Below are 26,150 nucleotides of genomic sequence, written 5' to 3'. Positions count from 1 at the left end.
TAATAAGATGTTTATTTTACAAATAAAAACAAATAACTAGGTATAAAGCTCCGTTAACAATGCATTATATAAATTGTTATTTTTTTCTGTCTATCAAACCACTTCTAGTTTCCTCAATAGCAAATCCACATAAATAAAGGAAAGTGAAACAAAGTTGAACTTTGTGCTTGTTTTTGCGTTCTAAATGTTTTGATATGAGTGTCAATTATGAGTCTTATGAAGACTAATTGCGCGTCTGGCGAATCAAAGTATAAGCCTTGTACCTTTGATAACTATCGACTTTAGTATTCAGCTATTTTTATTTATAAGAAAATATGAAACTAAAAACATGGAGATCCACATGGACCGGGGACCCAATCATTTCCTTCGTTAATTCAATGCCATTTAATCATAATTGACGGAAAGAAATTGTGTTCCCTATATAAGACTGTAAAGTGTCAATTAATTTGTCATACGAGTAGCCCTCTCCATGATTTTAATGGGGAATTATTGAAGGGATATAGGCGGAATTTAAGAGTTCAAACTGTTTTAGTATTAATAGGGAAATTTTATGAACTCCCTGGTTAAAATTAAAAATAAAATATGGACCATTTTCTCAGACAATCATCCACCCCATACATTTCAGAATCACATTAATTCTAACAGAATTTGAAACTTTGATGAATACCCTTAATATATACTAGTACTACAATTTTAATCTTCTTTATGTAAATTTCATCTCGGTACAATATCCCATTTCAAAAATGGTACATTTTTTGAGCGACTTTTGATCATGGGTAATGGACTGATATCCTGTAAATTGGATCCTATTCTTAACAATTATCATACCTTCATGACACATATGTTGTTGTCCCCGCAGATAAAGCCCCAAACAACATTGTTTTTGTGTGTAAAACTCATTACATTAACTGCTTGATAAATGATTTAGGTATTGACAATTCAATTGGAAAACCAACATATACCCTCACGACACTTCCCAAAGAGGAAATCCTGGATAATCATAGGTCTGTTCTAAGTTCCTTTGGAATTTTAACCAATGATGATGAACTGGATCTTCCATCACTGTATTGGATACCTAAACTGCATCAGTGTCCTTACAAACAACGGTATATTGCTGGGTCTTCCAAGTGCTCCACGAAACCTCTTTTTAAATTATTAACATCTATTTTATCAGCAATCAAAGACGGGCTTCAAAGTTATTGTGAAACTGCCTATTCTAGAGGTGGCGTGAATCAGATGTGGATACTTAAAAATTCCACAGATCTTTAAGAGTACATACAATCTAACTCTCTTTCATCTTGTAATAGTATTGAAACATTTGACTTTTCTACACTTTACTTTTCTACATTGGTTAGAGGTATAGGGGAGGGTTGAGATCTCACAATCATGTTTAACCCCGCCGCATTTTTGCGCCTGTCCCAAGTCAGGAGCCTCTGGCCTTTGTTAGTCTTGTATTATTTTAATTTTAGTTTCTTGTGTACAATTTGGAAATTAGTATGGCGTTCATTATCACTGGACTAGTATACATTTGTTTAGGGGCCAGCTGAAGGACGCCTCCGGGTGCGGGAATTTCTCGATACATTGAAGACCTGTTGGTGGCCCTCTGCTGTTGTTTTTTATTTGGTTGGGTTGTTGTCTCGTTGACACATTCCCCATTTCCATTCTCAATTTTATTTATACAAGTATTCCACATTCCAAACTAAAAGACAAATTGAAAGAGTTGGTATTGCTTTGTTTCATCAAAAATAATGGCCAACGAAGATACAGGTATCTTGTCTTAGGAAGGGATACATCCTACTTTTTAAAGAATCACTCTGATTCAAACAAAAAATTCTCTGAAACTGACATTATCAAGATCCTTGATTTCTTGATTGACAACATATTTGTTACGTTCGGAGGACGTGTTTTTCAACAGACAACACCCCTGATGATCATCTCAAAAAGAAAAAAAAATATGGTAATTACTGAAAGAATTCTTCAATTAAATCCGTTTGTTTATGTTGAAGACTTTCGTACATGTTATTGCTAAAAACAAGAGGCCACCTCTTCACACCAAAAGAGAATAGTTTCAGCCAAAATTTGATTTTGATCAAAGAAGTCTCTTTATAATTTTAACCCATTAACCATCGAATTTTCTCTGTATCACAAGCCCCAAAACCTAGTTTTAACTTCAGAGATATGCAAATATATGTAAATTGAGATATCTTTGATATATGTATACAATGGTTTAAATCTCTATTTCTCTTCAACTTCAAGCCAAGAAAAGGAAAAGTTAGGCAAAGATATGTGAAGAGTACTAAAAAAATGCATACATGTTCAATGGCAATATTCGATGTTGCATGAAAACCTAATAAAAGAGGGTATTGGACTATTTTAAAATATGATAGAATTTATGTTTGATACTGTAGAAACAATATTTATGCTATAATTTGACATACTTTTCCTAATTTTAATATTGAATGAATGAAAGTGTCACATCATCAAGTTGTGCAAAAAACAAACTTTTTTTTATATTTAGAAAATGGAACATTCTCTCTAAATATTGACTATTTTGACAAGAATGATAAAATTTAGCTGCTTTTTAGTTGACGGTCTGATATAAAATTGTACATTACAGACAAACTTTAACTTTAAAGTACAAAACTTGGATTGTTTTATCCAAACTGTATATCCAGCTTACCACAAAATTGATCAGATTTATGCATCAATTTTTTCTTCGATATCAAATTACGTACATTTTATACAATTAAAATGTTAATAAATAAGAGTCGAATGTCGTTTATAGATTTTTTTTTATAAAACTACACTATCTAACACTCGCTGTCATATAAAGCTAGTAGTAGCCTGTAATATGACACGGTTATGATAAGTATGACGACACTTTCTTATTCTTCAATATATTTCAATGTCTATAAAAAAAAAACACAACTAATAGGTGTATTTTACCATTGCCAGAAACAGGGATCCAATAATTTCCCCAATCGCTTAAAAGCAACTTTATCATAATTGAGGGGCAGATTTATTTTCCCTTTATTAATTAGATTGCAACCTTCAATTACTTGGTCATACTAGTAGTTTCCTCCATGGTTTTGATGGAGAATCCTGAAAGGGTCATGACCGGCATTTAAAGGTCAATACTGGACTATTTACTCAGACTATCATCCACCCTATACATTTCAGAATCACTTAAATCTTCACAGAATTTAGGTTATATTACAAATTTATAGCATCTTTACGTAATTTTACTATTAAGCTAATTACCAAATATGAAATTATTATGCAAATTAGCATTTATAAAAAAAAAAAAAAATCATTCAGCATATTGAAAAACTGAGTATCAGAAAACTTTCTCAGAAAAGTGAGACAAACACATTTGCTGGATTAACAGACAGGCAGATGGGAAAACAAAGTGAATGCAATAAAGCCGAAAATGTGGGGATGTATACATTTCAATACATGTAAAACTAATGTCATCAAAAAAATACTTTTCAGTACCATTGGTTGATACAGTATAAACTGTATGATTTTCTAATGGTTTTTAGATCAACAGTAATATATATCAAGTTCAATGAATGTTACAGTATTTATCAAAATAAACATCATCTTAAATACTTATTGTCCCCCTTTTTGTTTGTGCTTGATATTTCTTCCCCACAAATTTATTTTGAATTATATCTGCATGTTCATGGACAACAACAAAAAATCACCGAAGTTACCAAGCTTATAACTGGGTACGCCAGACGTGTGTTCTACAAAAGACACAAAATAACAAAATATTCGTATTTTCATGTAAGTACCTAAGTATACTTGTGATATAAAAAAAACCTCAACGAGTAAAAGGAGATGATCATCATGGTACGATAATTATAATTCTTCGTTCAAAAAGGGCAAAACTGTGTTCACTAGTTCATGCTTATTGTGGGTAGTGAAATTGTTACAAAAATAAAATGTGATATTGATCGATATTAAGCATGCATTGCATCGGAAGAATAAGATGGCTCTGTAGAAAAGAAAACATGCATGAGGATACCCTTAGGTGTATATATATGGTGCTGAATGTGACCTACATAATTAGACTTATCCCCGAAATATTTACTAACAGGGGCAACCTAACAGGTGACATATATATGTAGAAGAATGTTCTTATTATTTGGGAGAACTTGCGATGGTGGGGTTTGTGTTTTCTATGTTTTTTGTTGTATACCGTTGTTTGTTTGTAGGTCTTTGGTTTCTTTTTTACTTTGGTAACTTTCGCCTATTTTTTGTTTAACGTACAAAGCTCTAGATCCGGAATAACATATCCGAAAATTTTCAAAAGAGACAAGGTTCCGTGTTGAAGGCCGTACCTTGACCTATAAAGGTTTACTTTTATAAATTGTTATTTGGATGTAGAGATGTCTCATTGGCACTCATACCACATCTTCCTATATCTATTTAGGCACTGCTTTTAAATATAACATTTATAATTATTAAATATTTGAGTTGCCTTTAGATTACAATGCAATTGTTATGCCTAATACATTTATTTTTGTCATTTAATTTTCAGAAATTACTATACTATGCTGAAAAAGGAGTTACTTGTACATGCCAAAGCGAAAATGCTGATGTTCACAGTGAGTGTTGTCTCTTTTGATATTGACATTTGATTAGGGACTTTCCGTTTTGACTTTTCCACGCAGTTCGGTTTTTTTTGTTATTTTAATTTTTATTTAATGATATGATTAAATGACATGAAATAAATTAAATACTTTGATTTGATGCTTTTACATTATTCTTTGAGGTTTACACAATTTCAGACGAGGAAAAGTCATACTGTTTATTAGAATATCAATAATATGGAGAAACAGGGTTTATTTTAAAAAAAATAGTTTTATATTTCATTTCGCATAATATATGTCCCAATTTAACAAATAAGATCCAGCATTCTATGAAAATTATTTTTAATAGCACATTCAAAAATGTCACTTTATGATTTTTTTTTGAATGTTTTTCAATTGATCATTAGATTTGACTATAGCCACATTTTATTTCATTTACTATGATATAATTCCCATTTAAACAGGTGGATCATCTTCATATTAGATCAAATATGTAATGATAATTTTTTTATCACACTAAAATCCACAGAAACAAGTTGGATGCATAAGCTTATTTATCCTACTTGCTTTCAAGATGTGATTTTTTTTACAATGATTCAGATTACATCAATCTTATAAAAGTGAATTCCCTTGAGTGAACACAGTAAAATCCTAATATATATATAGATACTCCAAGGTAGAAAACAATTCACATTTTCAGAAGCAATGGCATTAAGAAGTGAATTAAAATAAAATAAATCACAATTGCATAAGATAACAGTCTGAAAATGGAAACTGAAAACAACTGAGTAGCTATTTTTGGTTTTATACATGTGTACATGCAGTTAAGAAAATATTTTACTGATTTAGTATGTCGGGTCAAATTTAAAAATGATTTTTATTCGGGATTTAAATAAACTCATCATAGATAACAGGAATAAAATTTTATATTTACGCCAGACGCGCGTTTCGTCTACAAAAGACTCATCAGTGACGCTCGAATCAAAAAGCAATGAAACCAATAATATTTTCTTCCCGATCAATCTTATAGTAGAATTACTCCATTTGAAAACAAACTTCTTGAAAAAAACCATGCTGTAAGGTTGAGTTAGGTTGGAAAGGAACAGTACAGGTACATGTAGCATCAAGATACTAGTATTCTTATTTCTAACAATATCAACTTGTCAACTCAAATGCCTCAATTTTACAATCTGATTGAACGATAGGTAAAGGTAAACAGCAACACCTTTAGTTTAGTCACAAATATTTCAAAATACCATATATGTATCCTAGTTAATTAAAGAAGTTCCCTTTCTTATATACTGTTTAAACATTTTCTTTTATATAGAAAACATCCCGAATATAGATCAAGAAAGAATATCATACAAACTAGGACAAGATATCTTCTATCAAATTCATCAATTTCCTGCAGTATTTACCAGTGGAGGTTTTGGATTACACAAGGCTGTTATAATAGATGATGGGTATGTGGTTAATATACAAATGGAAAATTCAGCAATGACGATTTATAATACGGATTATTCATATGTTAGTACAATACAACTACAGGGTCGACCATGGGATATTACTGTGGTAAACAACTCTACTGTAGCTGTTACTCTATTTCACTGTAGCATTATAGACATATGGGACATACACAATAAACAGAAAGTGAAATCAATTCAGTTATCTACAGAATGCGTTGGCATCACAACTATTGACAACAAGTTAGTAGTAGGCTGTACGGGAAGATTGTTGATCATAGATCCTCAGACAGAGAATTTGGAGAAGACCATTGATACTGGTGATTGTAATCCTGTCACACTGTGTGGTTCTGGTGATGGCATATTTTGCACAGATGATAGTCATTACCTGTACTATTACAGTCACTCTAATAACAAGATTTCTAAAGTGAAGTTACCATCAAAGCCTTGTATTACAACGATACTACAAGATGGTAGTGTGTATGCGATATGTCTGGATAAATCAGTACAACATGTGTCATCTGATGGAAGGAAGTATAAACAAGTTACTACAGAAGGGCTGACATCACTGAGGTTGATTCATGGAATAAACTATAATCAGGTACAAAAGAAACTGATAATTGCAAATGGAGTCTCATTTACTTTGTTTAAGGAGTGCTGATTTATACAAGAATTAAAATAAATTTAAAATTACCCGCCTAATTTAAGGCAACAGTAGTATACCAATTAGAATGAGTTTAATTTTCGTAAAGGCATTCAAACAAAATCATTATTGAAAACTTATTTACATTGTTCAATATACAATATGTAGATAAAGAACTGATGGTTTGTAAGAAAAAGTAAATGAAACGGCAAAAGAAAACCGTAATTAAAGAGAACATAAAATCGACTTTAAAGGGGCACTAGCTGCCAAATTAATGTTCACCGATTTGACTCAAATTCTCAGATTGTATTTATAAAAATGTAAAACATTTTTCCAAACTATCAAAAGTATTAGATAAACAATTTACAGGAGATGGTCTCAATAAGATGTAGCTTCGTTTCGTACGAATTTCAGCCAAGACGCCATCTAATTAACTATCGAGCTGACCTTCTATGACCATATAAGCGATGTAAACATAAACACCGATATAAATAGATTAAGTAACTCGTGCAATTGGATTTTTATAGGTCTGTTAAATTTTGTTTTATAAATCAAAAATTTATGTTTATCGTCCTTTTTACCTTTATAAGAAAGATTTTTTGTGGATCGAATTAGTCAATCCAATTATTTACCTTAGTTTCACTTTCAATGTTGACATTCTTTTCCTTTAAATAACCGTACACGGACAATGCATGCGTTATTCTATCCCTTTCTACGGGGTAAATTGGAGTTCACATGAAAACGAATTTCATGAGGTCGAATTATTTACTTGCAAGTGGATAATTCTTTATCAAGGTTTATTAGCCTAATTTGACAAAATTGAACCATTTTAGCTGATAAAAGCAAATTATTGTTTTACTATTCTACTTTCATTAATGATTGAACAAAATAAATCATTCTTTAGATTTTATATATCTCGTAGCTAGTGCCCCTTTATGTTGTTACATTATGTAGACTTTGAAAATAAAGTATTACCTGCACCATTCAGTCACTTTACTAACAAGAGGTTCAAAATAAAGTTACCATCAAAGCCATGTGGTATGACCATACTACAAGATGGGAGTATATATGTGATATGTTGGGATAGATCAGTACTGCATGCATCATATGAAGGAAAGAAGTATAAAAAAGTAACTACAAAGGGAATGAAATCACTGGAGTGGAGTGATGGAATACGTTATACCTCTGTACAACGGAAACTGATCGTTACTGATGATAACTCAATGACAGTGTTTAATGAATGCTGATGCTAGGATTAAAAAATTAAATAACATTATTAATTATTTTTTTCCATCCCAATTAATTAGTTTCTGAAACGGATTAGAGTGAAAGTGAGAGGTCTTGTGAGAGGATAAACAAACTATATTCATATTTTATCTTAACTGGTAACTGAATTAGATTACCAATAACTTTATAAGTATTAAGTACAGATATCTTGTTTTCTTTTACAACATTCCACATTTAAGCAACCAATATCGTATTAGTTCTTTCTAAATCTGTTTACACAATACTCTGTACAATATCATGGTAAATTGTATACAGGAGTCTGCAGAAAATCTTTAATATAGCAGGCTTTTAATTGTGATATATACATATTTTAAGACAAAAGAATAGACATTTCGACTTTTCAAATAGACAAATCATTATGTCTAAAGTTCGCTGATAAATACCTTTCCAAGAAAAACAAGCGTTTTTGAAAAGACTTAACAGTGACGCTCACATCAAAAGGATACATAAAGTGCAAAGTTGATGACCATTGAGGACTAGGTATACTTTGCCAACTCTGGTTTACACATTTAGATTTATATATGTTCATTTCTAAATAATTACATTAGATGTATGTTTCATTATAATACGTTATTCTGATTGGCTAACTGCACATCATGTGTTATTCCTTAATCAATTGCATTACACAATAAAATATATCATTCATGATGACACGAGGTCCCACAATAAAGTGCACAGGTGAATTAAATAAAATCTTGATAAAAATCGTGCTTTCATGATCCTAGCTAAAAACTGTAATTATAAGTATTGAATGCTTCTTTTTGTAACTTTATAGAGTTGTAAAAGCGTTGACCGTGCGCACATTTTTAGAATGAAGCGCTTTCGCGCTTCATACAAAATATACTTCGGTCAACGCTTTCACACCCCAATAAATTTACAAAAAGAAGCATTCAATTCTTAAATAAAAGCACAAGGATTGTTAAAGATTTCTCACCTTTAACAGTGTAGCCTTTTTAACACAGATACCATTCACTTTAACATTAGGATCTAAGGGTAGAGGCAAGTCATCAAAACTGATAAAAAAGATTATTTTGGTTACCTCAGGATCTTGCAGTAAGGTTTGAAGGCTAAGTGAGCTTTTCTTATAATTTGGCATCAGTCATGCGTCTTCATCCGTCGTCTGTTAACTTTAACAAAAAAAATTCCTCTTGAACTTCTTGGCCAAGTTTAACCAGACTTGGCCACAATCATCATTGGGGCATCTTCTTAACTAGAGGCTCCAAGGAGCCTGTTTCGCTCACCTGATGTTTTTATTTAAAATTGATGCATGAAATAATGCAATTGTAATACATTTGCTTTAGTTTCAAAGATATAAGCCAATAAATTGCTTCGCCACGTGCAGCTGGATACGACCGCAGAGGTCCAACTCTGAACAGTTGGGACAAAAATGGAAACAATATTTACTCTTGATACAGGTATTAATTTGGATTGTAATTAAATATTTGACACATAAGAGGTTTCTGACACAGAATAACTGTAGTCAAAGAACTTAGAATTGGTTATATGATTTGTATTTATATATTTATATTTTTTTTTCTGTTGTGCAATTCACTATGATGTTGGTTGTGAATTGACAACCCCCCCCCCTCCCCACCAAAAAAAAAAAGAAGCTTAACCTCCCCTTCTTTGCTTTTGTGCAATACACTATGCTGTTGTGAATTGACCTCCACCCAAATCCAACACTAAGAAAATGTTTACCCTTTTTTTTGCTTTTTTACAATGCACTTTGCTGTTGCCTATTGACCCCCCTTTTTTGCAAATAGTCCAAAACTGTTAGTTTTCTCAGTTTGCTTTGTTTTTCATTTGTTAATTTTGGGCCTTTTATAGCTGACTATGCGGTTATGAAGGCTATACAGTTACTTAAAGTTGTTAATTTCTGTGTCATTTGATCTCTTGTGAAGAGTTCCTAATCATACCACATCTTTCTTCTTTATATAATGATATTATTTATATTAACAAATATGATATAAATTTTTTTCTTTCTGGACTTTCTGGAATGATAACCTATGCCATTAATTCAACTATTTATTTATTTTCATATAAACTCTGACATTTGAGTAAGTTTGTGACATATTATATAAACATACACAAAATACTTTGTATAAAATAATATATGTAATAGACATGATAGTTTAAACCATGAAATAGCATTTAATATTAAAATATTGCACATCAAAACAAGAAACAAATAAATTACACATGAAAAATTACATATAAACATAGTTTGTATAACGGTCTTTATTGTTATACAAATCAGTCGTAAAACAAAAGTTAAAAGTATTTATGAACAGAAAAAAGCTTTGATGTGTTTGGTCACTACACAATTCTGAAGTGTTTCTCTATATTAAAGTTCTCGTATAGAACCAGATGGTTTCATTTCCTCCAATACTGAAAAATAAAAATTACAGTTTTAATGAAGTAAATGAAATAAATTAACTACATTTATCTTTGGTGTTTTATTTATCAATCTTTATTTTGTCTTACATGAATAAAATATATGCATCGTTAGCATTCAGCATTTAAGACATGTTTGTTCCCCACAAGCTCCAGATCTCAAAGGTATGTTCTATAGTTAACTGCAGTCGATATCTAGCATATATTTGTCTATTTACATTTTTGATAGGTTTTTTTTCATACACTTATATTTAGTAACTAAGGCCTGAATGAAAATAGACCTCTTCCTTCGTCATAGGTGACCAAATAAAGACAACAGAAGTATACCGCTGTTCGAAATTCATAAATTGAAAGACAAAAAACAAATCAGGGTTACAAACTAAAACTGAGGTAAACGCATCAAATACAAGAAAACTAGTCAAGAATGTTTAGAATTGAGATATGACGGATTAAGTCCGAATCTTGATACAGCTTTCCAGTACAAATCTGTGATGATCCTATAGTAGTTACTACTCATTTAAATGATCCATTACTTTGATTATTTCATGAACTAACTTTCTTGACTTTAAGGCATATTGGACATAATCATGACTTTTATTTTGGAACAAAAACGGAGTAAACCCTAAACTTAATGAATTAACAGATAGAATTTGTCCTTATTCTGAAGATTCTGAATTTTAGAGTTTGAATGAATTAATGTTGAATGTTAACTTACACTAAGAATTTTCACTTTTGATATTTACTATTTAAAAGTTTGTTCTATTTAATCAAAAAGAAGATATACAAATAAAATTTTTACAGTTACTGAGCACAAAGCCTATTTTGTATGATGTTCAAATTATATTCCATACATAAACAATGTGTTATTTGCGCATAATACATAAAAATGAAATAAATACTGAAGGATTGTGCAAACAGGATATGATTTATTTGTTTTTCTTGTTTCATCGTTAAATTCTCATACCTGAGCCATTTTATGGAGATTTTCAAACACAGCAGCCATCATAGCAGTTACACTGATTTCAATCAAGTTCTGCATGTAGTGTACAGCTGCTTCATCATTCAAATGGAGAACAAATTTATCTTGTACCTGAGAAATTATTACATAAAGTAGTCAATATTAAATCTTTTGCAACAAACTTTCATGAAAACAAGGGGGAAAAAAATAACATGAAAATAAAACAAACGTAAGTATCAACAAAAGATGATGACACGTATAGCTGTTTTACTGCAACATAATTGGGCTGTTCACTATTCTCTGACCTCAAAGTTTTCTGGTTCATACTTTTCTATCCTGTTGCTTCTTTTTCAAATTAATTTTCATAATAATTACCTACATTTTCATTTATGTTTCTAGCCATTGTGTCTTTCTCCTCTTTTTTTATATAGTATTCCGGTGATCTATCTCATATGAAAAACAATATGTCATATACAACAGTCTCACATTAGGAACAGGATCTGCTCCCCCTTCCAGAGCACCTGAGATCACCATCAGTTTTGATCGGATTCATGTAACTCAGTTTTCTATGTAGTGTTATGAAGACTGAGGTTCTCATTAGGTCATTATCAATGTTGCCAAGGTAATGTTAATGTTTTCATTTTGCTATCACTTTGGTATTATCCGCCTCTCTTTCAGGCATATTATTCAATTTTACTGTCCCCCCTTTTGCCAAAATCACCCTGCTCAGTTTCTCCGTAATACTTGTATCACGGTGTCATATGGTATTTTGAACCCCCTAAAAAGTCAACCCGGGGTCAAAATACCATGCGGTAAAATGACCTTAAAATATCTTTTCCAGCAAGTTTAATACATACAAACTACTTATTGGTGTATTCTAATTACATAAAAGAGTTCAAATTGCCAGAATTTCTGAAATTAAAGGCCTAGAGTAGGGGGTTCAATATACTACAGGGGGGTCCAAATACCATGGCTAAGTAAAATTTTCAAAATGTCTTTTCCAGTATATTAAATACATACAAACTACTTATTGGAGTATTATAACTATGTTAAGGATTTAGAATAGCTTGGATTTTTAAAATTCAAGGTCTATAGTAGGGGGTTCAATATACCGCAGGGGGTCAAAATACCATGGCTAAGTAAAATTTTCAAAATATCTTTTCCAGTATATTAAATACATACAAACTACTTCTTGAAGTATTATAACTATGTTAAGGAGTTAGAATAGCTTGAATTTTTGAAATTCAAGGTCTATAGTAGGGGGTTCAATATACCGCAGGGGGGTCAAAATACCATGGCTAAGTAAAATTTTCAAAATATCTTTTCTAGTATATTAAATACATACAAACTACTTATTGGAGTATTATAACTATGTTAAGGATTTAGAGTAGCATGGATTTTTAAAATTCAAGGTCTATAGTAGGGGGTTCAATATACCGCAGGGGGGTCAAAATACCATGGCTAAGTAAAATTTTCAAAATATCTTTTCCAGTTTATTAAATACATACAAACTACTTCTTGAAGTATTATAACTATGTTAAGGAGTTAGAATAGCTTGAATTTTTGAAATTCAAGGTCTATAGTAGGGGGTTCAATATACCGCAGGGGGGTCAAAATACCATGGCTAAGTAAAATTTTCAAAATATCTTTTCCAGTATATTAAATACATACAAACTACTTATTGGAGTATTATAACTATGTTAAGGATTTAGAGTAGCATGGATTTTTGAAATTCAAGGTCTATAGTAGGGGGTTCAATATACCACAGGGGGGTCAAAATACCATGGCTAAGTAAAATTTTCAAAATATCTTTTCCAGTTTATTAAATACATACAAACTACTTCTTGAAGTATTATAACTATGTTAAGGAGTTAGAATAGCTTGAATTTTTGAAATTCAAGGTCTATAGTAGGGGGTTCAATATACCGCAGGGGGGTCAAAATACCATGGCTAAGTAAAATTTTCAAAATATCTTTTCCAGTATATTAAATACATACAAACTACTTATTGGAGTATTATAACTATGTTAAGGATTCAGAATAGCTTGGGTTTTTAAAATTCAAGGTCTATAGTAGGGGGTTCAATATACTGCAGGGGGGTCAAAATACCATGGCTAAGTAAAATTTTCAAAATATCTTTTCCAGTATATTAAATACATACAAACTACTTATTGGAGTATTATTACAATGTTAAAAGTTAGAATTGCTAGAATTTAAAAAAATTTAAGGTCTATAGTAGGGGTTTCAATATACCATGGTAGGGGGGTCAAAATACCATGGCAAAGTAAAATGTTCAAAACATCTTTTCCATCATGTTCAATACATACAAACTACTTATTAGAGTATTATTACTATGTTAAGGAGTTAAAATAGCTCGAATTTTTGAAATTCAAGGTCTATAGTAGGGGGTTCAATATACCACAGGGGGGTCAAAATACCATGGCGAGGTATGTATTAAACTTGTTGGAAAAGATATTTTGAAAATTTTACTTTGCCATGGTATTTTGACCCCCTGCGGTATATTGAACCTGCTACTCTAGACCTTTAATTCAAAAAATTCTGGCAATTCTAACTTTTTTATGTAGTAAGAATACACCAATAAGCAGTTTGTATGTAGGTGTCAGTATTCACCTCAGAAACTTACAAAACCTTTGAATAGACTTATTAAGAAGGTATATAATTACGATACTGTTGTCAAGTCATTAAAGATTGCATATTTTGGCGTTAATATTGAGTCACTGATAAGGTCTTTGCATCGGAACTAAACACATTTATTCTAAAAACAGTTGTTGGCATGACACGGGTTATGTTCTTCTCATATATGTTATGATGGTATGATACTAAACCCCTAATGGGAAGGATTGTGCCTGATGTTCATATGATGAAATCATAATCTTTCAGTCAGTTTAATTGAAGTCTGGAGCTGGCATGTCAGTTAACTGCTAGTGGTCTGTTGTTATTTATGTATTATTGTCATTTTGTTTATTTTCTTAAGTTACATCTTCTGACATCAGACTCGGACTTTTCTTGAAGTGAATTTTAATGTGCGTATTGTTATGCGTTCACTTTTCTGCATTGGTTAGAGGTATAGGGGGAGGGTTGAGATCTCACAAACATGTTTAACCCTGCCGCATTTTTGCGCCTGTCCCAAGTCAGGAGCCTCTGGCCTTTGTTAGTCGTGTATTATTTTAATTTTAGTTTCTTGTGTACAATTTGGAAATTAGTATGGCGTTCATTATCACTGGACTAGTATATATTTGTTTAGGGGCCAGCTGAGGGACGCCTCCGGATGCGGGAATTTCTCGCTACATTGAAGACCTGTTGGTGACCCTCTGCTGTTGTTTTTTATTTGGTCGGGTTGTTGTCTCTTTGACACATTCCCCATTTCCATTCTCAATTTTATTAAACTTGCTGGAAAAGTTATTTTGAAAATTTTACTTTGCCATGGTATTTGGACCCCCCCTGCAGTATATTGAACCCCCTACTCTAGGCCTTTAATTTCAAAAATTCTGGCAATTTGAACTCTTTTATGTAGTTAGAATACACCAATAAGTAGTTTGTATGTATTAAACTTGCTGGAAAAGCTATTTTGAAAATTTTACTTTGCCATGGTATTTTGACCCCCCTGCGGTATATTGAACCCCCTACTCTAGGCCTTTAATTTCAGAAATTCTGGCAATTTGAACTTTTTTATGTAGTTAGAATACACCAATAAGTTGTTTGTATGTATTTAACTTGCTGGAAAAGATATTTTGAAAATTTTACTTTGCCATGGTATTTTGACCCCCCTGCGGTATATTGAACCCCCTACTCTAGGCCATTAATTTCAGAAATTCTGGCAATTTGAACTTTTTTATGTAGTTAGAATACACCAATAAGTTGTTTGTATGTATTTAACTTGCTGGAAAAGATAATTTAAAAATTTTACTTTGCCAAGGTATTTTGACCCCCTGCGATATATTGAACCCCTTACTTTAGACAATTCAAAAAATTCTGGCAATTTTAACTCTTAAATGCAGTTAATATACACCAACAAGTAGTTTGTATGTATTAAACTTGCTGGAAAAGTTATTTTGAAAATTTTACTTTGCCATGGTATTTGGACCTCCCTGCAGTATATTGAACCCCCTACTCTAGGCCTTTAATTTCAGAAATTCTGGCAATTTGAACTTTTTTATGTAGTAAGAATACACCAATAAGTAGTTTGTATGTATTAAACTTGCTGGAAAAGATATTTTGAAAATTTTACTTTGCCATGGTATTTTGACCCCCCTGCGGTATATTGAACCCCCTACTCTAGGCCTTTAATTTCAGAAATTCTGGCAATTTGAACTTTTTTATGTAGTAAGAATATACCAATAAGTTGTTTGTATGTATTTAACTTGCTGGAAAAGATATTTTGAAAATTTTACTTTGCCATGGTATTTTGACCCCCCTGCGGTATATTGAACCCCCTACTCTAGGCCATTAATTTCAGAAATTCTGGCAATTTGAACTTTTTTATGTAGTTAGAATACACCAATAAGTTGTTTGTATGTATTTAACTTGCTGGAAAAGATAATTCAAAAAAATTTTACTTTGCCAAGGTATTTTGACCCCCTGCGATATATTGAACCCCTTACTTTAGACAATTCAAAAAATTCTGGCAATTTTAACTCTTAAATGCAGTTAATATACACCAACAAGTAGTTTGTATGTATTAAACTTGCTGGAAAAGATATTTTGAAAATTTTACTTTGCCATGGTATTTGGACCTCCCTGCAGTATATTGAACCCCCTACTCTAGGCCTTTAATTTCAGAAATTCTGGCAATTTGAACTTTTTTATGTAGTTAAGAATACACCAATAAGTAGTTTGTATGTATTAAACTTGCTGGAAAAGATATTTTGAAAATTTTACTTTGCCATGGTATTTGGACCCCCCTGTAGTATATTGAACCCCCTACTCTAGGCCTTTAATTTCAGAAATTCTGGCAATTTGAACTCTTTTATGTAATTAGAATACACCAATAAGTAGTTTGTATGTATTAAACTTGCTGGAAAAGATATTTTGAAAATTTTACTTTGCCATGGTATTTTGACCCCCCTGAGGTATATTGAACCCCCTACTCTAGACCTTTAATTTCAGAAATTCTGGCAATTTGAACTCTTTTATGTAGTAAGAATACACCAATAAGTAGTTTGTATGTATTAAACTTGCTGGAAAAGTTATTTTGAAAATTTTACTTTGCCATGGTATTTTGACCCCCCTGAGGTATATTGAACCCCCTACTCTAGGCCTTTAATTTCAGAAATTCTGGCAATTTGAACTTTTTATGTAGTTAGAATACACCAATAAGTAGTTTGTATGTATTAAACTTGCTGGAAAAGATATTTTGAAAATTTTACTTTGCCATGGTATTTTGACCCCCTGCGATATATTGAACCCCTTACTCTAGACAATTCAAAAAAATCTGGCAATTTTAACTCTTATATGTAGTTAATATACACCAACAAGTAGTTTGTATGTATTAAACTTGCTGGAAAAGATATTTTTAAAATTATACTTTGCCATGGTATTTGGACCCCCCCTGCATTATATTGAACCCCCTACTCTAGGCCTTTAATTTCAGAAATTCTGGCAATTTGAACTTTTTCATGTAGTTAGAATACACCAATAAGTAGTTTGTATGTATTAAACTTGCTGGAAAAGATATTTTGAAATTTTTTTTTGCCATGGTATTTTGACCCCCCTGCGGTATATTGAACCCCCTACTCTAGGCCTTTAATTTCAGAAATTCTGGCAATTTGAACTCTTTTATGTAGTAAGAATACACCAATAAGTAGTTTGTATGTATTAAACTTGCTGGAAAAGATATTTTGAAAATTTTACTTTGCCATGGTATTTGGACCTCCCTGCAGTATATTGAACCCTCTACTGTAGGCCTTTAAAGGGAAACTTCGCAAAAAAATCAAAAATTGATATTATGTCCATTCTGTATAAAAATGCTCAAATTTATAGATATTAAAGTTTTATTCCGCTAAATAAGAGATCACCATCGATTTTAAATTTTGAGTATCAGTTCTCTACTCTCCGCCATCTTGTCACCTTCTCCGATGAAAAATCCCGATATGTCAATAAACCACAAAGGAACAAAACTACAGTAAACGATGTAGTCGTAATTGCGTGTCGATATCTTGTCAATCGTACGGTTGTTTTATCTGACTGACTAACTTGATACGGAAAATGGTCTTATATTTTTAAATAACCATATAGTCTGTTATTTTTAAACTGATAATATTGTAATTAGTTAAAAAGTCAAAGTTCAAATCATAAAATGATAAATAAGTGTTCCGTGGAAATTGTTTTCGAAAATCTAATTCGTTCATAATTCTTTCAAGTAATAAACTTTATTTAAATAAATTCGGATCTTCCCTTATCTGATCACCAGCATGGCTAAAGGTATTACTCCCAAAGGTATTGGAAGGGGTGTAAGGTGACACGTCCAGGTATTCAATCGATTTCCTGTCCGGCGGGCTTGCAAGTTCATGCATCGTTTCACTTCTGTAGGTATTGATCAGTGTACACGACCGTTACTTATAACTTTCCATTTTGAACTATCAGGTGCATGTATAATATACATTTTTGTCTTGCGTGTCCCAAAGTGATATAATATACTAGTCATTACTGAACTCATACGCTTGTTTATAAATAACATTTCTGGTGTAAAGAATATTATTTATAAAAAAAAAATAATACAAAAAAAAATAATTGAAGAAATACAAATCTATTTACATATTTTTCCAAGGGTTAATTTGGGAAAATGTAATATATACTCGTTGTCAATAGTTTAGGACAGATTGGAACATACCAGAATTATTGATCTAAAAAAATGTGCGCACTTGTCGACGATTCGTGTATACATACGCCTGGTAGAAAGTTACGGAACTATAGTCAGTAGCGCAATTTAAAATATGTATACATTGAACATAAGAAAGAAACATACATTTTGTGTAAATTGTGGTAAAAGTTTTGTAAATAGACTAGTCCATGTATGCCAACAGTATGTAATCAACGAATTCGATAGACTATTGTATACCAAAAGAAGAAGAAGAAAAAAAAGAAACAATTTGATTTAAATACAGGTCAATTTATAACTTGCTTTGGTTCATCGAAGTTAAGAACATAGTAAACTCACAGATTTATATATCAATTAAATTGTTCTCGAATAAAGGACGAAATTCGTCATCATCACAATTGTTCCAACATTCATGTAAAATATATGCAACTGGACGTACACTAATAATCCCCAAGGAACGTGAATATTTTCTAGGAAAACTATTGAGTATCAATTTCGGGATTTATTTTCTTTCTTGATATTCAATGACAGCAATTTAAAGAATAAACTGCTTGTCGGATATTTGTCCGCTTTAGTGGTATTCTTGCAAGTTGAACAGACTTATAATAACATTCAACAAGAGTGTACACGCTGAAATGTCTCGCCTTCTATACTAATCATTGATATTATGTTGATAGTCCTAAGTATAAAGCTAAGCTTTATTACAACTGTCACATAAACTTAACATTAACCAAGATAACTAAACAAAGACCAATGAACCTTGAAAAAGAGGTCCAGGTCAGATGAACCATGCCAGGCAGACAGGTACAGCTAACAATGCTTCTATACAACATATATAGTTGACACATTACTTATAGTTTAAGAAAAATAGACCAAAACACAAAATCTTAACACTGTGCAATGAACTGTGAAAATGAGGTCACGGTTAAATAAAACCTGCTCGACTGACATAAAGATCATAAAATATTTCCATACACCAAATATAGTTGACATATGGCATATAGCATTAGATAAAAAGACCAAAACTCAAAAACTTAACTTTGACCACTGAACCATGAAAATGAGGTCAAGGTCACATGACATCTGCCCGCTAGATATATTCACTTAACAATCATTCCATACAACAAATTTAGTAGACCTATTGCATATGGTATGAGAAAAACAGACCAAAACACATTTATTTAACTATAACCACTGAACCATGAAAATGAGGTCAAGGTCAGATGACACCTGCCAGATGGACATGTACACCTTACAGTCCTTCCATACACCGAATATACTAGCCCTATTGCTTATAGTATCTGAGATATGGACTTGACCACCAAAACTTAACCTTGTTCACTGATCCATGAAATGAGGTCAAGGTCAAGTGAAACCTGTCTGACAGACACGAGGACCTTGCAAGGTACGCACATATCAAATATAGTTATCCTATTATATATAATAAGAGAGAATTCAACATTACAAAAAATTTGAACTTTTTTTTCAAGTGGTCACTGAACCATGAAAATGAGGTCAAGGACATTGGACATGTGACTGACGGAAACTTCGTAACATGAAGCATCTATATACAAAGTATGAAGCATCCAGGTCTTCCACCTTCTAAAATATAAAGCTTTTAAGAAGTGAGCTAACGCCGCCGCCGTAGCCGCCGCCGCCGCCGGATCACTATCCCTATGTCGAGCTTTCTGCAACAAAAGTTGCAGGCTCGACAAAAATAGGGAAAGATAACATTAAATTCGTTGTCTTTTAATTTTAAACATCGTTGATCAAATAGTTATTTAAGTATATATATACGTTGGGAGACGACGATTATTATAGTTGTCTCAGATTTTAATAAGGACGTTCCCCATTATGAATAAATTTGGTTGACGTTTATCACACTTGAAAAGAATATCTATTCGTAATTTTTCGATTCCATTACAAAAATATTTTTTTCTTTATTCGTACATATTATATTCCGCTTCGGTAGAGTTATCTTCAGATAGTTTCATATATTAATTAATACATGGCTTTCAAAAGTCTAAATGTAAGTGTTCTCGTACATTTTTTCGCCTAATAAAGACAAATAAAAATGATTTAGTAAAGCTATTTCTAATTTCTAAGTCCCTCTTTTTTATGAGACATAAATCAAGGACAAGACTTGTATATCATTTCATTCTGACATATGTATTAAGTTTCCCGTCTTTAACCGAAAATTGTGTATTTCTTAGTAAATTAACTTATTTGAATTCAAATAAATAATAGCACCAAATATAATTAAATAATTCCACGGCGACCAATTTTTATTTGTCACCAACTTGAATATGTATTTTTAATGTGTGTATTAAATGCTACCACTGATCCGAATAGACAGTCACACCTGGCAAGGTGTGCCCTAGAGGCGTGGTTAAATACCGAAGTGCAAATAACAATTTACCTTTCAACAAGCCATCTACGAGTATTGCCACAGAACCGTGAATACACACATCGTATAAACCTAGCCATAGCAGAGATAGTAAAAGGTCAATAATAGTACACCAACATATTGTCTTTACAGATTATTGTACTTTAATTTGTTCACCTTATCAGTCCGAAAATGCATTTATTAAAAATAAATTTATAACTTTTTGTGTTGTCTACAAAAATAATTCGAATATATACGTTTAACATAGATAATTTATCTCACGAATGAGTACAATTGAACGTCTGTGCGTTTTATCTTCTTATTATCGGATGGTTATTAGATAAAGCAAAGTCATCGGCGCGCTTACGATTACGTTAAAATATGATTAAAAACCAAGACTTTTAATGATTGTATTTTAAATCCCGGCATGCAAAAATCAGGAGAAAACGTCACGACCTACAGGAAGTAGTTGATATTTTTTCATTAATTATTGAATTTCTCCTTTATTACTGCACATATAGCGATAAAACTTTGTGAATATATATATTATGTCATAATGAACATATTTAAACCATAAGTAAAAAATCGTGAATTTTCCCTTTAATTTCAGAAATTCTGGCAATTTGAACTTTTTTATGTAGTTAGAATACACCAATAAGTAGTTTGTATGTATTAACTTTGATGGAAAAGATATTTTGAAAATTTTACTTTGCCATGGTATTTTGACCCCTGCAAAATATTGAACCCCTTACTCTAGACAATTCAAAAAATTCTGGTAATTTTAACTCTTATATGTAGTTAATATACACCAACAAGTAGTTTGTATGTATTAAACTTGATGGAAAAGATATTTTGAAAATTTTACTTTGCCATGGTATTTTGACCCCCTTGCGGTATATTGAACCCCTTACTCTAGACAATTCAAAAAATTCTGGCAATTTTAACTCTTATATGTAGTAAATATACACCAACAAGTAGTTTGTGTGTATTAAACTTGATGGAAAAGATATTTTGAAAATTTTACTTTGCCATGGTATTTTGACCCTCTGCGGTATATTGAACCCCTTACTCTAGACAATTAAAAAAATTCTGGCAATTTTAACTCTTATATGTAGTTAATATACACCAACAAGTAGTTTGTATGTATTAAACTTGCTGGAAAAATTATTTTTAAAATTTTACTTTGCCATGGTATTTTGACCCCTCCCCCTTTTTTTACCATGGAAAATCAAAACTACCCTTATATAATATATATATATATATACATATGTTATAATTACAAATAATTAAAGCATTCAAGCTACATATGGTCTAGTTATAATGTGTCAATAAGTATTTTAAATGACATTTTGTTGGTAAATACTTCAGAGCACTTATACCAAGCAAAGATATTTCTTTTAACTAAGCATGGAAAATGTACCTCCCCTTCTTGTATGAATGATTTTTTAATCTATGATAAGCTTTAGAATGATGTAAAATGTTCTAATATTCATCTAGGATGAAAAAACCAGGGGGGTTCAATTTACCATGGGGGTTCAATTTTCCATACAGGGGGGGGTTCAATTTACCATGGAGGGGTTCAATTTACCATAGCGGTATTTTGACCCCGGGGTCAATTTACCATGGGGTTCAAAATACCATATGACAACGGCTTTGAGACCAGAGCAGGCATTATCAGTGGTGTCACAATGTCTGAGGAGAAGTTATCAAGCTTGCTTTCGTCAAGCGTAAAAGTGTCTCAGGGAAGCTGAAAAAAGAAGTAATAGAAGGCTACACAGATAATTGGGTTTTCTTTGTATATATATCCTAAATTATCAGCCACTCCACACAATGTGAAGCTCACTCGCCATAAATGTTCACTTTGAGGATAACAGCTGATATTTTATGATATTAATGTGTAGAAAATCCTATAATCTAAACATACATGTTCATACACAGGTAACAATACTATCACTACAGAAAAAGATTCTTAAGTGTATCATGTGATATTTTTTTATTTCTAATAAGACATGTTTACATTACAAATACTGGATATTCAAGTAGAGAAATGTCATATCTAGCTGGAGGTAGCCACATAATTTCAAACAAGAAATTACTTATTCTTCAGATATCTTTGTAAACATAAGTACATTATCTTTTTCACCGTTTTATCAGGCTCTAGTGCAATATCAGGAATGCTGGCATCTACAACCAGGGCAAACAAATTCAATATCAGATTGGCCGACCTGTAAATATAGAGCAAAAATACATAACACTAAACTATTTGACTCTTCAATGTTTGTAATGAATGAACATGCAACTACTTCCTATCTTTTTTTCAATCATAACTACGGTAACTTAAAGTCACAAAGTCTTTTCTTCATTAAGTTCTGATGGAGTTAAAAAGGCAAAATATGAATTTACCTTCTTAGAGCAAGAAATGAAGTGTAGCAGTGTTTCTTGAAGTCATGGAAATGATCAGAGTTTGTTCCGCCCATGGCATCCACCATTTCTCTGCTGAGTCTCATTGGTGGTGGAAGAACCTTTGGATCACGTCCAAGTATATAACCAAAATCTACATGGAATAATTTTCCTAAAAAAAAAGCAACAATAAAATATAACATGTCAGATAACATTCAAAAATCTATACCGCAATTTTTTTTTGAAATAAAAGAAATGGTCAAATATAATATTATTATTTATAGTGGATTCATTTCTGATTTTTGTTTGTTTCATTATTTTTACGACACAAAAACTGAAATACTTTGAACATAGTATTTGCCTTTAACAGTCAATTTAAACACATTATTCTAAGAGCTATCTAAAAAGAGTACTAATGTATTTTCCAACATTTAAAAACTCTAGGATCTACTTGTTCAAAAAAGTAAGTCTGTTAAGACCCGTTTTAGGACCAAAAATATAGTATTTCTTTAAATTTGAACTATTTACTTGAAAGTAGAATATTTTTACATAAATATGGGCTGTTTTTTTACATTACAATGCACATACATCAGGTACTAGCATCATTAATTGACTGTTTTTGACTTAAATGTATGTTGTATTTTGTTGATAATACATAACATATGATAAGGTTGAAACTGAACACAAATGCAGCCAAATAAACTATAGACAAAAAACAATCTGAACAGTGACGTTATATGACCTATTAATATTTTTTTCATATCTAAGCTTGGATTTGAGTGTCTCTGATAACCAAATCAGTTCAAATCTTTTGCATAAACTAATTGAATCAACTGATATAGTTTTTCAAGGGTTTTAAACATGTTAAAAAAACTTGCAGCACATTTATTTCGATTTCTAGACCAAAATTAGCACTAACAGGATCATTCTGATTTGTAATGTTTTTTGTTTTGTTTGAATAATAATATGTCACAATATCCCAATAAGACAGTAACCCAGCAACACAATAAAGACCAGAAGATTTCTTGACATATATAAATGATCTTCATCAAAAAAAATTGTGTAGAAACATTGATATCCAACATTACATTATACTGTTATAATTTATCAGATCATTGAATAAACATATAAAAAAGAAGACAACCTTAAAATGAAGTATTGTACTCAAATCCCTATATATTCAATGTTTTCTTTTCATCCTATTTTGTAATACTGAGTAGTTGTGTTACTAACCATTTTTTGTCAGAAGTAAATTATCTAAATGTCTGTCACCAACACCTAGTAAATATGTCACCACACAGTAGCCAGCTGTAATAAAGAATTAGTTTTAACAATTATATATAACAACACATTTTAACCTAGATAACATCTACTCTTAAGGAGTAAACATAGCTCACTTTATAGTTCAGTGCAACTACAAAGTTCACCAATCATCTTCTTTTCCCATACAAAATTGTATCTCTCATGAACATATTGCTATTCTCTAAACCTGATCCTAGTTAAAACAGAAAATAAATCTGTTCTTATCTTACATTTACAGATGTTACTATGTGATTTCCAACAAAGATTTTATATATAGCACTCTTTGTATACAATTTTTTGTGGGTTTTTGTGGGTACATGTGAACCATGAAATAAATTTTCTATCGATGCCTTGTATGCAGAGATTGTCAAAACCACAAAATAAAATATCGAAAAACTGCAATTTTTTGTTAATGATAAATCCCAATAAAATAATCATGATAATTGAATCCAAAGAAGCAGTGAGAAGTATATTATTTTGTGCGTCTTGTACTAAGTTAATACATGTGTGTATTAACGTTTTGGTAATATTAATCTTATAGCTGTCTAAAATGCTAGTTCTCAGGTCTTCCAGATTAACCAAGAGTTGGGAACCAAATAATTAATAGGTTTAAATACAAATTCTACTGACAAACTTATAGATTGAGGGACCTCTGAAGCCATGTGGTCTAAGTAGTTCTACTACTGACAAACTTATAGATTGAGGGACCTCGGTGCCAAGTGGTCTAAGTAGTTCTACTACTGACAAACTTATAGATTGAGGGACCTCTGAAGCCAAGTGATCTAAGTAGTTCTACTACTGACAAACTTATAGATTGAGGGACCTCTGAAGCCAAGTGGTCTAAGTAGTTCTACTACTGACAAACTTATAGATTGAGGGACCTCTGAAGCCAAGTGATCTACGTAGTTCTACTACTGACAAACTTATAGATTGAGGGACCTCGGTGCCAAGTGGTCTAAGTAGTTCTACTACTGACAAACTTATAGATTGAGGGACCTCTGAAGCCAAGTGATCTAAGTAGTTCTACTTCTGACAAACTTATAGATTGAGGGACCTCTGAAGCCAAGTGATCTAAGTAGTTCTACTACTGACAAACTTATAGATTGAGGGACCTCTGAAGCCAAGTGATCTAAGTAGTTCTACTACTGACAAACTTATAGATTGAGGGACCTCTGAAGCCAAGTGATCTAAGTAGTTCTACTTCTGACAAACTTATAGATTGAGGGACCTCTGAAGCCAAGTGATCTAAGTAGTTCTACTACTGACAAACTTATAGATTGAGGGACCTCTGAAGCCAAGTGATCTAAGTAGTTCTACTACTGACAAACTTATAGATTGAGGGACCTCTGAAGCCAAGTGATCTAAGTAGTTCTACTACTGACAAACTTATAGATTGAGGGACCTCTGAAGCCAAGTGATCTAAGTAGTTCTACTACTGACAAACTTATAGATTGAGGGACCTCTGAAGCCAAGTGATCTAAGTAGTTCTACTACTGACAAACTTCTAGATTGAGGGACCTCTGACGCCAAGTGATCTAAGTAGTTCTACTACTGACAAACTTATAGATTGAGGGACCTCTGAAGCCAAGTGATCTAAGTAGTTCTACTACTGACAAACTTATAGATTGAGGGACCTCTGAAGCCAAGTGATCTAAGTAGTTCTGACAAACTTATAGATTGAGGGACCTCTGAAGCCAAGTGATCTCAGTAGTTCTGACAAACTTATAGATTGAGGGACCTCTGAAGCCAAGTGATCTAAGTAGTTCTACTACTGACAAACTTATAGATTGAGGGACCTCTGAAGCCAAGTGATCTAAGTAGTTCTACTACTGACAAACTTCGAGATTGAGGGACCTCTGAAGCCAAGTGATCTAAGTAGTTC

The 26,150-nt window shown here is 31.9% G+C and overlaps 2 protein-coding genes and 1 long non-coding RNA gene across 5 annotated transcripts in view; 1 reads left to right on the top strand and 2 right to left on the bottom strand.

The window, feature by feature from the left end:
* The window catches only part of LOC143071139 (uncharacterized), a 90,977-nt gene extending 83,000 nt beyond the window's left edge, over window positions 1-7,977 (top strand). The window contains exons 4-5 of one of the 2 annotated variants that reach the window (XM_076245273.1): window positions 4,547-4,613; window positions 5,926-7,977. In XM_076245273.1, the coding sequence (XP_076101388.1) occupies window positions 4,547-4,613; window positions 5,926-6,722 (864 nt within the window). In that variant the 3' untranslated portion in view covers window positions 6,723-7,977. The remainder of the gene's footprint in view (window positions 1-4,546; window positions 4,614-5,925) is intronic. The other variant, XM_076245274.1, reaches the window with a different exon arrangement.
* Window positions 1-26,150, bottom strand: part of LOC143071143 (phosphatidylinositol 3-kinase catalytic subunit type 3-like) — an 84,171-nt gene that overhangs the window by 24,768 nt on the left and 33,253 nt on the right. Inside the window, exons 7-8 of one of the 2 annotated variants that reach the window (XM_076245278.1) lie at window positions 24,200-24,274; window positions 22,970-23,138 (exon numbers count right to left, since the gene is read on the bottom strand). The exons of the other annotated variant lie outside the window; for it this stretch is intronic. Of the exons in view, the coding sequence (XP_076101393.1) occupies window positions 22,970-23,138; window positions 24,200-24,274 (244 nt within the window). The remainder of the gene's footprint in view (window positions 1-22,969; window positions 23,139-24,199; window positions 24,275-26,150) is intronic. 2 annotated transcript variants of the gene reach the window in all.
* On the bottom strand, window positions 10,004-12,038 carry LOC143071147 (uncharacterized). The gene is made up of 2 exons (XR_012976806.1): window positions 11,350-12,038; window positions 10,004-10,379 (listed from the first exon to the last, which is right to left on the bottom strand). It is a non-coding gene; the product is annotated as an uncharacterized LOC143071147 (long non-coding RNA).

This window comes from Mytilus galloprovincialis, chromosome 4, assembly GCF_965363235.1.
Source record: "Mytilus galloprovincialis chromosome 4, xbMytGall1.hap1.1, whole genome shotgun sequence".
NCBI lineage: Eukaryota > Metazoa > Mollusca > Bivalvia > Mytilida > Mytilidae > Mytilus > Mytilus galloprovincialis.
The sequence above is the reverse complement of the archived record's forward strand: the minus strand, read 5'-3'. Positions and strand labels throughout refer to the sequence as shown.